The sequence below is a fragment of the Hypanus sabinus genome, chromosome 3 (assembly GCF_030144855.1).
Source record: "Hypanus sabinus isolate sHypSab1 chromosome 3, sHypSab1.hap1, whole genome shotgun sequence".
Classification (NCBI taxonomy): Eukaryota; Metazoa; Chordata; class Chondrichthyes; order Myliobatiformes; family Dasyatidae; genus Hypanus; species Hypanus sabinus.
Window position 1 is genome coordinate 191,260,349 of NC_082708.1, and position 13,127 is coordinate 191,273,475.

General features: G+C 43.0%; 1 protein-coding gene across 2 annotated transcripts in view; it reads left to right on the forward strand.

The window, feature by feature from the left end:
• The window catches only part of zgc:64106 (uncharacterized protein LOC393348 homolog), a 354,694-nt gene that overhangs the window by 3,575 nt on the left and 337,992 nt on the right, over window positions 1–13,127 (forward strand). The window contains exons 2-4 of one of the 2 annotated variants that reach the window (XM_059965903.1): window positions 6,577–6,816; window positions 7,298–7,387; window positions 8,696–8,887. In XM_059965903.1, the coding sequence (XP_059821886.1) occupies window positions 6,577–6,816; window positions 7,298–7,387; window positions 8,696–8,887 (522 nt within the window). The remainder of the gene's footprint in view (window positions 1–6,576; window positions 6,817–7,297; window positions 7,388–8,695; window positions 8,888–13,127) is intronic. The other variant, XM_059965905.1, reaches the window with a different exon arrangement.

Consider the following 13,127-nt stretch of genomic DNA (forward strand, 5'->3'; position numbering starts at 1 on the left):
GCATTCATTTCTAGAGGAATGGAGTATAGGAGCAGGGATGTGATGTTGAGGCTCTGTAAGGCACTGGTAAGACCTCACTTGGAATACTGTGTGCAGTTTTTGGCTCCTTATTTTAAAAAAAATGATGTGCTGACATTGGAGAGGGTTCAGAGAAGATTCACTAGAATGATTCTGGGAATGAGAGGGTTAACATATGAGGAACGTTTGACCGCTCTTGGACTGTACTCCTTGGAGTTTAGAAGACTGAGGGGGGGACCTCATAGAAGCATTTCGAATGTTGAAAGGCATGGACAGAGTGGATGTGGCAAAGTTGTTTCCCATAGTGGGGGAGTCTAGTACTAGAGGACATGACTTAAGGATTGCAGGGCGCCCATTCAGAACAGAGATGCAAAGAGAATTTTTTTAGCCAGAGGGTGGTGAATCTGTGGAATTTGTTGCCACGGGTGGCAGTGGAGGCCAAGTCATTGGGTCTATTTAAGGCAGAGATTGATAGGTATCTGAGTAGTCAGGGCATCAAAGGTTATGGTGAGAAGGCGGGGGAATGGGACTAAAGGGGAGATTGGATCAGCTCATGATGAAATGACGGAGCAGACTCGATGGGCTGAATGGCCGACTACTGCTTCTTTGTCTTATGACCTTATGGTCTTTTTCACCTTTCGATCATACCAGACTTTCATTTTACTTTGGGCTGTTTTTAAATTTTACAGGGCCAGTTTGTAAACCTTCTGCAAATGTTCTTTAAGTTTTAAAATATAATCTAGCAAGTCCAATTGTACATCCTCATTAACCCACTGTTCTTTTAATAAGAATAGAGGCCACCTCACCTCATGTCCGAATACAATATCGAAAGAACTAAAACCGAGGGATCCCTGAACAACTTCCCTTGCTGCAAATAAGTGCAAAGGTATTCCTTCATCCCAGTCCTTTCATCCTCGAAACAATATGTTGTAATCATGTTCTTGAGAGTACAATGGAATCTCCCTAAAGCTCCTTGATTCTCTGGATGGTACACAGACAATGTAATCTGTTTAGCTCCCAATTCATAAACAAGCTGCTGAAATGCTCCTGACATGAAATTACTTCCCTGGTCAGATTGAATCTCTTTAGGTAACCCAACTAAAGTGAAAAAATATATAAGAGCCTTTGTCAGTTTTAACTTTGATATTTCTGAGCAGTATTGCTTCTAGAAATCTGGAGGCTGTACCCATGTTAGTTCGCAAATACTGATGGCCAGCTTTAGTCTTTGGCAATGGGCCAACACGATCCACAATAACTTTAGGAAAAGGTTCACCAAATGCTGGAATAGGCTGCAGTGAAGCAACTGGGGGACCTTGATTAGGTTTACCCACAACCTGACACGTGTGACAGGTCCAGAAAAACGTCATAACATCTCTCCTCAAACCAGGTGAAAAGAATTTTTTCATAATCTTGTATATAGTTTTATTCACACCAAGATGACCACCCAAGGTCACACTAAAAGTTAAAATCTCGTTTCTATAGACTTTAGGAACTACAGGTTCTCACGTCATCGTTGAGAATGGCAGCTTAAGTCGCTAGCTCCTCCAGAAAAAGCATATTAAGCCCCGTTAACCCATCAAGTATAATATTTTTCAAAAAATATTTGAACTGAAAAGAGTGGCAAGAATGGGGAAAAAGAACAGAAATTTAAAAAGCGACACTACGGAGCCTGCAGCCGAGGGGAGCGCAGTGAGCGGCTCTCCTACCCGACCACGTGTTAGTGAGGCAGACGCTGGGCCTCGTTCAAGCGAAGCAGCGAATACCTTTGAAATCCTGAAAGAAATAATGGAGGTCCAGAAAGATATAAAGCAGCAGCTCCGGGATATTAAGTCAGAGCTCGTCGGTGTCAATTAAAAAATAGCGGTGGCAAAAATCACTCCCTACTTGTACATAGTTCTTTCCTTTTGCTTGTTTTTTCTTTCCACTCTTTTCTATAAGTGTATACCCAAGATAAATACTTTGTGGAGATTTGTGATATATATGATTATATGATGTATATGTACAATGTCTGAAATACATCTTATGGAAATGATTGTTTGATGATGAACTTCTATAAAAAAATAAATTACAAAAAAAGAAAGGGATGACATAGGATTGGAAGGTGTAGGGTCTCTGTGGGTTGAGTTAAGGAATGACAAGAGTAAAAGGACCCTAATGACAGTTGTATACAGGCCTCCAAACAGCAGCCGGGATGTGGATTACAAATTACAGCAGGAGATAGAAAAGGCATGTCAGAAAGGCAATGTCATGATAATCGTTGGGGATTTTAACATGAAAATGGATTGGGAAAACCAGGCCTGTACTGGACCTCGAGAGAGAATTTGTAGAATGTCTAAGGGATGGCTTTTTAGAACAGCTTGTTGTTGAGCTCACTAGGGGATCGACTGTGCTGGATTGGGTGTTGTGCAATGATCTGGAGGTGATAAGAGAGCTTAAGGTTAAGGAGCCCTTAGGGAACATGACTACAATATGATCGAGTTCACTTTGAAATTTGAGAAGGAGAAACTAAATTCCAATGTGTCAGTATTTCAGTGGAATACAGGAAATTGCAATGGCATGAGAGAGGAACTGGCCAGTGTTTACTGGAAAGAGACACTAGTGGGAAGGACAGCAGAGCAGCAATGGTTGGAGTTTTTGCAAAAAATGAGGGAAGTGCAAGACAGATATATTCCAAATAAGAAGAAATTTTCGAATGGAAGAAGGACACTACTGTGGCTGACAAGTGAAGTCAGAGCCAAACTAAAAGCAAAAGAGAGGCAAACAAGGAAACCAGAGCCAGTGGGAAGACAGAGGATTGGGAAGCTTTTAAAAACTTGCAGAAGAAAACTAAGAAAGTCATTAGGAAGGAAAGGATGAATTATGGAAGAAAGCTGGTGACTAATATCAAAAAAGATAATAAAAGCTTTTTTATGTATATAAAGGGTAAAAGAGAATTGAGGGTAGATATAGGACCAAAAGAACATGCACTGGAGATATTGTAATGGAGACACTGTGATGGCAGAGGAACTGAATGTGCATTTTACATCAGTCTTCACAGTGGAAAACATCTGCAATATACAGGACATTTAAGAGTGTCAGGGAAGTGCAGTGAAAATTAAGACTGAGAAGGTGCTCAGGAACCTTAATGTTCTGAGGGTGGATAAACCTCCTGGACCTGATGGTATTCACACTCAGGTTTTGGAAGTGTTACGTACCCCGTAACTGGGTGTCTTACCAGCAAAGATAGAAGTGTCCGTTGGAGTCTGGTGATACTATTTTCAACAATATTTATTAGCAAAAATATACAAAATAATATCAATACGAATATACAGAGAATATACGTTAGCAATACTAAACCTAAAAGTGTGGGTATAATAATAATCACTAATGAAACAAGCTCTATCGTTGTCTAGGGGATAATGAATTGTCAGATGGAAATATAAAGTTCAGTTCAGTTCATGCAGGCTGCGAGAGAGATAGAAAACATGTGAACAGTAACAGCTATTATCTTGCCAACCTTCCTTTACGATTTTGATCCGTTGATGCGTTGTTGTTGTGGCCATTCACGTATGACCCCTCCATCCTTTAGCTAGACCGTTCTTCCGTGGTGGACTCGTCACCCAGGCAAGGGTGGACACACATACAAGCCCCCACTGGTCTTGCTACAAAACACTGTGAGTTAAAATTTACCGACCCTTTGTTCTGTCTCCGATCTCCCACCCTGTCTCGTGGGGGTTCTGATGCTCACAAGCGTTTGTCCTGGTGCATCTGAGGGGTGTTACCCCAGACCTCACTTTTATCCCCACTTAGGGGGTCTCAGGTGTCAATCAGGTTGCGATGATGTAACCCATCAAACCAGCCCACTCTGGTTGTCCCCTGAGGGGTTTCAATGAATAGAACAGTACCAAGTAAACAATCCTTCTCCAAAAGACAATAGCAGTAATCAATGGTTCCGCTCCTTTTTGTTAGCTGTCTCTCTCTCTCATTAACTTTCATGAGCTGTTACCAATAACAACTGCCCTGGCAGCTTTCCTTTGTCTCTCTTATTTCCTTGATAACAGCATCGAAATAGTAGCGATTTGCGATTCTCCAAAGGGGGGGGGCATGGGCGACTCTGCACCCTTCTGCCCATCAGAGTTGTTCATCCTTCGTAACAAAAGAAGTAGCTGGAGAGATTGTGGAGGCATTAACGATGATCTTTCAAGAATCGATAGATTCTGGCATTGTACCGGATGACTGGAAAATTGCAAATGTTACTCCGCTATTTAAGAAGGGTGGGAGGTAGCAGAAAGGAAACTATAGACCTGTTAGCCTGACATCAGTGGTGGGGAATTTGTTGAAATAGATTGTTAGGGATGAGATTACAGAGTATCTGGAAGCGCATGACAAGATAGGCCAAAGCCAGCATGGTTTCCTGAAAGGAAAATCCTACCTGACTAACCTACTGCAATTCTTTGAAGAAATTACAGGCAGGGTAGTCAAAGGAGATGCAGTGGATGTTGTATACTTGGATTTTCAGAGGACCTTTGACAAGGTGCCACACATGAAGCTGCTTAGCAAGGTAAGAGCCCAAGGAATTATGGGAAGTTACTAGCATGGGTGGAGCATTGGCTGATCGGCAGATAACAGAGTGGGAATAAAGGGATCCTATTCTGGCTGGCTGCCGGTTACCAGTGGAGTTCCACAGGGATCGGTGTTGGGACCGCTGATTTTTACGATTTATGTCAATGACTTTGACAATGGGATTAATGGATTTGTGGCTAAATTTGCCAATGATACAAAGATAGGTGGAGGAGTGAGTAGTGTTGAGGAAATGGGGAGCCTGCAGAAAGGCTTAGATAGTTTAGGGGATTGGGTAAAGAAGTGGCAAATGAAATACAATGTTGGAAAGTATATGGTCTTGCACTTTGGTGGAAGAAATAAATGGGCAGACTATTATTTAGATGAGGAGAGAATTCAAAATGTAGAGATGCAAAGGGACTGGGGAGTTCTTGTGCAAGATGCCCCAAAGGTTAACCTCCAGGTTGAGTCGGTTGTGAAGAAGGCAAATGCAATGTTGGCATTTATTTCTAGAGGAATAGAATATAAGAGCAGGGATGTGATGTTGAGGCTCTATAAGGCACTCGTGAGACAACACTTGGAGTATTGTGTGCAGTTTTGAGCTCCTTATTTTAGAAAGGATATACTGACATTGGAGAGGGTTCAGAGAAGATTCACAAGAATGATTCCAGGAATGAGAGGGTTACCATATGAGGAACGTCTGGCAGCTCTTGGGCTGTATTCCCTGGAGTTCAGAAGAATGAGGGGGGATCTCAAAGAAACATTCCAAATGTTAAAAGCCTGAACAGATTAGATATGGAGAAGTTATTTTCCATGGCAGGGGATCCTAGGACAAGAGGGTACAACTTCAGAAGTGCAGAGAAATTGTTGGTCTTCAGTCAGAGGGTGGTAAATCTGTGGAATTTGTTGCCACAAGTGGCTGTGGAGGCCAAGTCATTGGGTGTATTTAAGGCAGAGATAGATAGATTTTGATTAGCCAGGGCATCAAAGGGTATGGGGTGAAGGGAGGGAGTGGGGATGACTTGAAGAATTGGATCTGCTCATGATTGAATGGCGGAGCAGACTTGATGGGCCAAATGGCCTACTTCCGCTCCTGTATCTTATGAATCCTCTCCAATAATTTGCCCACCACTGATGGTCTAAATTCCTAGTATGATCCTTATTGAAGATCCATTTAATGTGAGTGGTGTGAAGGAAAGTAGAGGGTGCGAGGGAATATCAAAGGTAGGGTGCTGGGTGCCTGGAAAACCCTGCTGGGGGTGGTGAGAGAGACCAATGCCTTCCGGACATTTAAACGACTCTTAGACAGGTTGAAGTATACAAAATGGAGGTTTAGGGACTGTGTAGGAGATCGATCTCAGAGTAGATTAACGATGGGCACAACACAATGTGAAGAGCCTATTTTGCACTGTACTGTGCTCTATTTCATTTGTTTGCTTATACCTCGGTAACATTCCCTTCTGCTGCAATGAGTCCATACCAGTAAATCACCCTCATCACCCATTAAGCTGCTAACCTGCGCGTCTTTGGAATATGAGAGGAAACCGAGAAAAAGCCACAAGGGGAACTCCGTACAGACAGTGGCGGGAACCGAACCCGGGTCGTGGGTGCTGTAACTGCATTATGCTGACTGTTACGTTACCATAGCACCCAATCTTAGGTAGGGTCGTAGATGATAGGAAAGCAGAGGCTATGTGGGGTGGAAGGGTTAGATTGCTGTTGGAGTAGGTTAAAAGATCGGTACAACATTATGGGCCGAAGAGCCTCTACTGTTGTACGTTTACTTTGAATTGAGACCACACCTCACATAGATATTACAGATTATACTGCTTCCATTGACATTATTAACACTCTCGCTTTACAAACAGCAAACTCTCAGCTCTGATCCCAAACTCCGGACCCTTGACCAGGTGTCATTTGTCCTGACCCTCTCTCTCTCTCCGAGGGGTGGGAGCTTGGGGACGGAGAAGTGATTATGTGTTGGAAATGGTTCTCATGGAGGGTTTGTGTCTGTGCCAGGGATTGGCTGGTACATTGCTGAGGACTTTGCCCGGAGGAACGCCCGTGTGATCCTTGCCTGTCGCAGCGAGGACAGAGGTCGGAGGGCCGAGCGGGCGATCCGACGGAAGACGGGTAACAGTAACGTCCACCTTCGCATCCTCGACACCAGCTGCATGAAGTCGGTGCGGGAGTTTGCCGAGCGGATCCAGCGGGAGGAGAGGCAGCTCGATATCCTCGTCAACAACGCGGGCGCAACCGGTAACGAGATGAGTCACTGAGCTGAGGCTCAGTCGGAAGGGGTGTGGGGAAGTGAGGGGAAAGGGGAGGGTTGGGAGAGGAGCGAGGGTCGTGGGGTGGGAGGGTTGAAGAGTGTGCCGGAGAAGTGGGTGAAGGTGGGAGTAAGAGGGAATCTCCAGGAGAAGGGGCTCAGCATGGAGGAGTGTCCCAGGGAGGGGTGAGGATGCAGGAAGGGTCATGGGGAGGCAGTGGTCTGCCATTGGTGCTGAGTCCTCATTAGTTTCTGTCACCCTCCTCACCCCATCCCCACTCAAGCTGTATGTGCTACACCCCATTTTCCCCGCTCTCCATCAGACCAGCCTTCTTCCCCACTCTCCCTCTACTCCCTCCCCCTCTTCCTCCCTGACCCCAGCACACCTTCCCTGCTTGCTCCTGGGACAGCCTGTTGCCCTCCAGCCCCCTCACTGAGATGACTGGTTCCAGAATGTTCTGTCTCCCCCAGGTCTGCCGAGTACCATCACTCCTGAGGGCTTAGGGTTGACCTTCGCCACCAACTATCTGGGTCACTTCCTGCTGACCAACTTGCTGCTGGGTGAGTGACTCCCACCTGATGTCCCATCCCAGGGGAGGGGAGATCAGAGTGAGAATGGGAGGTGTAACAGTGACCTGGGGATGGTTGGTGGGACAGGTGACACAATGCACACAGAATGCTGGAGGAGCTCGGCCGATTGGCAGTGTCTGTAGTGGAGAATGGTCACACTTGTCTTGAGAAAGAGTCCTGGCCCAAAACCTCGACTGGATGCTGCCTGACCTGCTGAGTTCCTGCAGTATTTTGTGTGTGCTTGCTCAGGATTAGTTTTGAAATGCAGAGGAGGACATATCCAACACAGAGCAGTGGAGGCAACATAGCACTGAACAATCACACTAATAATTATCTGCAAATTAACTGGCCAGGAGGGGCCACAAAACAAGAGGGAACAGATAGTTAACATAACAAAGAGCTGAAGACAAGGAAATTGTTGAGGCTGGCTGGTTCAAATGAGTGAACAAGGGTTGTGTGTTTAAATAGGTTGCAGGTGACTCCTGTTACCAGTGTGGAAATGGGGAGACACCTGCCTGACAGGTTTTGCTGAATTTCTTGAGGGGTAGGTGGGTGGGGGCTGAGAGACAGGGATGGAGATGGTGAACTGATGGGCTGAGACCAGAAACTCGCTCTGTTACTGGTTGGTCCCCACTATTGACCCTAATCTCCACACACATAGGGTGTGTGAAGTCCATCTGACTGGGTTGGGGGGCAGATGCTGGGGCATGTGAGCAGTGGTGAAATGGCTGGGGGATTGGGGAAAACACTGGCCTGACATTGCTGGCCATTCTGTTGCAAGCCTGCCTCCAACTTTTGGGTCTCTTTTCTAAGGAAAGATGTGCCGGTATTGGAGAGGATCCAGAAGGGGTCTATGAGAATGATTCTGGAATGAAAGGGCAAGCACTGATGGTACTGTCAAGCACTCACTGGAGTTTAGAAGACTGAGGCAATTGAATATTGAAAGGCCTAGATAGAATGGACATGGAGAGGATGCTTCCAACAGTGGGAGAGTCTAAAACCAGAGGGCACAACCTCAGAGCGGAGGGACATCTATTTAGAATGGAGATGAGAAAGAATTTCTGTAGCCAGAGAATGGTGAGTCTGTGGAATTCATTGCCACAGATGGCTGCGGAGGCCAAGACTTTGAGTGTATATAAAATGGAAGTTGATAGGGTCTTGATTCGTCAGGGTGTAGAAGGTTACAGAAAAAGGCAGGGGCATGGTACTGGGGTGGGAAAATAAATCAGCCATGATGGAATAGCGGAGCAGACCCACTGTACTGAAAGCCTAATTCTGCTCCTATGTCTGACGGACCAGGTCTGTTGAAGAGGACTCCATGCAGCCGGATTGTAAACGTCTCTTCTATGAACCACAGGAAAGGGGAGGTGAAGCTGGGGCAGCTGTGGGGTGAGGACCTGGGGCGGCCCACCTTTGACCAATGCTACAACAACAGCAAACTGATGAATATCCTCTTCACCCTGGAACTCTCCAAACAGCTGCGGCACACAGGTCAGGGGGCAGGTTTTGTGAGGTTCGAGGGAAAGGCTGGAATTTGGATTGGCGGGGGTGGGAGGGGAAGGCCACAAATCTCTGCTGAAATTCTGACATTTCACAGCGCAGTGTAACAGAGAACAGCACACATCACAATCATGTGTGGATTAATTGGCCGCCGGAAATTGCCGCCAGTGAATGAGGGGAGGGAGTGCAGAATCAACATTAATGGACAGCAGTTGGTTAATGCAGACCAGATGGGCTGAAGGACCCTGTGAATCAACTTAAAATTCTAGCAGTTTGTGGAGGAACAAAGCATGTCAGGCAAGTTCTACAGAGACAGGGATGGTCGTAATCTTTGTCAGGTCATCTGTGTCCCTATTTAGAATTCTTACACCTGAAGTTAAGCTGCTGAATTCTTAATAGCTGCAACACTAACCCCTGAAACAGGAGTCCTATGAAATAAAACAGGCTCAGCTTGTGACGTATGGGGCATTAGTCTCCTCTAACACCTCATCATTACAAAAACACTGAAATACTGTGTCTCCTCTAACACCTCATCATTACAAAAACACTGAAATACTGTGTCTCCTCTAACACCTCATCGTTACAAAAACACTGAAATACTGTGCCTCCTCTAACACCTCCCCAATACAAAAACACTGAAATACTGTGCCTCCTCTAACACCTCCCCAATACAAAAACGCTGAAATACTGTGCCTCCTCTAACACCTCATTATTACAAAAACACTGAAATACTGTGCCTCCTCTAATACCTGATCATTACAAAAACACTGAAATACTGTGCCTCCTCTAACACCTCATCATTACAAAAACACTGAAATACTGTGCCTCCTCTAACACCTCATCGTTACAAAAACACTGAAATACTGTGCCTCCTCTAACACCTCCCCAATACAAAAACACTGAAATACTGTGCCTCTCTAACACATCCCCAATACAAAAACACTGAAATACTGTGCCTCCTCTAACACCTCCCCAATACAAAAACACTGAAATACTGTGCCTCCTCTAACAACTCCCCAATACAAAAACACTGAAATACTGCGCATCCTCTAACAACTCCCCAATACAAAAACACTGAAATACTGTGCCTCCTCTAACACCTCATCATTACAAAAACACTGAAATACTGTGCCTCCTCTAACACCTCATCATTACAAAAACACTGAAATACCGTGCCTCCTCTAACACCTCCCCAATACAAAAACACTGAAATACTGTGCCTCCTCTAACAACTCATCATTACAAAAACACTGAAATACTCTGCCTCCTCTAACACATCCCCAATACAAAAACACTGAAATACTGTGCCTCCTCTAACACCTCATCATTACAAAAACACTGAAATACCGTGCCTCCTCTAACACCTCTTTCTTTCTAAATCTTTTTATTAATATTAGTAATATGGACAGAATACAGATGATATATTGATAAAGAAATTACCAACATACACATTCCATTACATATGAAAAAAACATACATAATAGTTACAATATAAATGAGTTTACCAAGACATAAGCCATAAGATATATGTATGGACATAGTAATTCTAAATATTTCATAATGTATAATATAAAAAAACAGAAAAAAGAAAGAAAAAAAAACAAAAAAAATTTATATAATGCAAAACTAACTAATCTAATCTAATAACTATAACTAATAAGTAATATAAAAGAAAAAAAAACAAACAAAAGAGAAGAAGAAAAAAAAAGTGGGCTGTTTATAATATCTCACAAAAATAAGTATTCATCAATGCCGTCACTTCCAGTCCTCTCAAAATACATAAGATAAAAGCAGGAAATCAAATGTACTTGGCACAGGGTCATATTACATCATATGAAAATGTTGAATAAATGGTCTCCATAACTTTTCAAATTTAATAGAAGTCTCAAAAGAACCACTTCTAATTTTTTCTAAATTTAAACATAACATAGTTTGAGATAACCAATTAAATACAGTGGGAGGATCAATTTCTTTCCAATTCAACAATATAGATCTTCTAGCCATCAGAGTTAGAAATGCAATCATTCGACGGGCTGAAGAAGATAAATGCTGTGAATCTAACATTGGTAAACCAAAAATTGCGGTAATAGGATGAGGTTGAAAATCAATATTCAAAAGCGCAGAAATACTATCAAAAATATCTTTCCAATATTTCTCCAAAAATGAACACGACCAAAACATGTGAGTTAAAGACGCAATTTCAGAATGACATCTATCACAAATAGGACTTATATGAGAGTAAAAACGAGCTAATTTATCCTTGGACATATGAGCCCTATGTACAACCTTAAATTGTATTAGTGAATGTTTGGCACATAACGATGATGTATTAACTAATTGAAGAATTCTATCCCAATTCTCACTAGAAATACTAAAACTCTCTTTCCCAATCCTGTTTAGTCTTATAAAGGGGCTCTGAACGTATCTTCATAATTATATTATAAAGTTTTGAAATAAGCCCTTTTTGAAAAGGGTCTAATTCAAATAAATAATTCAAATAATTCCTCTAACACCTCATCATTACAAAACCACTGAAATACTGTGCTTCCTCTAACACCTCCCCAGTACAAAAACACTGAAATACAGTGCCTCCTCTAACACCTCCTCAATAAAAAAACACTGAAATACTGAGATCTCCACTAACACCTCACCATTACAAAAACACTGAAATACTGTGCCTCCACTAACACCTCATCATTACAAAAAAACTGAAATACTGTGCCTCCTCTAACACCTCATCATTACAAAAACACTGAAATACTGTGCCTCCTCTAACACCTCCACAATACAAAAACACTGAAATACCGTGCCTCCTCTAACTCCTCATCATTACAAATACACAGAAATACTGTGCCTCCTCTAACAACTCATCATTACAAAAACACTGAAATACTGTGCTTCCTCTAATACCTCCCCAGTACAAAACCACTGAAATACAGTGCCTCCTCTAACACCTCCCCAATACAAAAACACTGAAATACAGTGCCTCCTCTAACACCGCCCCAATACAAAAACACTGAACTACTGTGCCTCCTCCAACACCTCCCCAATACAAAAACACTGAAATACTGTGCCTCCTCTAACACCTCATCATTACAAAAACACTGAAATACTGTGCCTCCTCTAACACCTCCACAATACAAAAACACTGAAATACCGTGCCTCCTCTAACTCCTCATCATTACAAATACACAGAAATACTGTGCCTCCTCTAACAACTCATCATTACAAAAACACTGAAATACTGTGCTTCCTCTAATACCTCCCCAGTACAAAACCACTGAAATACAGTGCCTCCTCTAACACCTCCCCAATACAAAAACACTGAAATACAGTGCCTCCTCTAACACCGCCCCAATACAAAAACACTGAACTACTGTGCCTCCTCCAACACCTCCCCAATACAAAAACACTAAAATACTGTGCCTCCTCTAACACCTCATCATTACAAAAACACTGAAATACTGTGCCTCCTCTAACACCTCATCGTTACAAAAACACTGAAATACTGTGCCTCCTCTAACACCTCATTACAAAAACACTGAAATACTGTGCCTCCTCTAACACCTCATCATTACAAAAACACTGAAATACTGTGCCTCCTCTAACACCCCATCATTACAAAAACACTGAAATACTGTGCCTCCTCTAACACCTCATCGTTACAAAAACACTGAAATACTGTGCCTCCTCTAACACCTCCACAATACAAAAACACTGAAATTCTGTGCCTCCTCTAACACATCCCCAAAACAAAAACACTGAAATACTGTGCCTCCTCTAACACCTCATCATTACAAAAACACTAAAATACTGTGCCTCCTCTAACACATCATTACAAAAACACTGAAATACCGTGCCTCCTCTAACACATCATTACAAAAACACTGAAATACTGTGCCTCCTCTAACACCTCCCCAAAACAAAAACACTGAAATACTGGGTCTCCTCTAACACCTCATCATTACAAAAACACTGAAATACTGTGCCTCCTCTAACAGCTCATCATTACAAAAACACTGAAATACTTTGCCTACTCTAACACCTCATCATTACAAAAACACTGAAATACTGTGCCTCCTCTAACACCTCCCCAATACAAAAAAACTGAAATACTGTGCCTCCTCTAACACCCCATCATTACAAAAACACTGAAATACTGTGCCTCCTCTAACACTCCATCATTACAAAAACACTGAAATACTGTGCCTCCTCTAACACCTCATCGTTA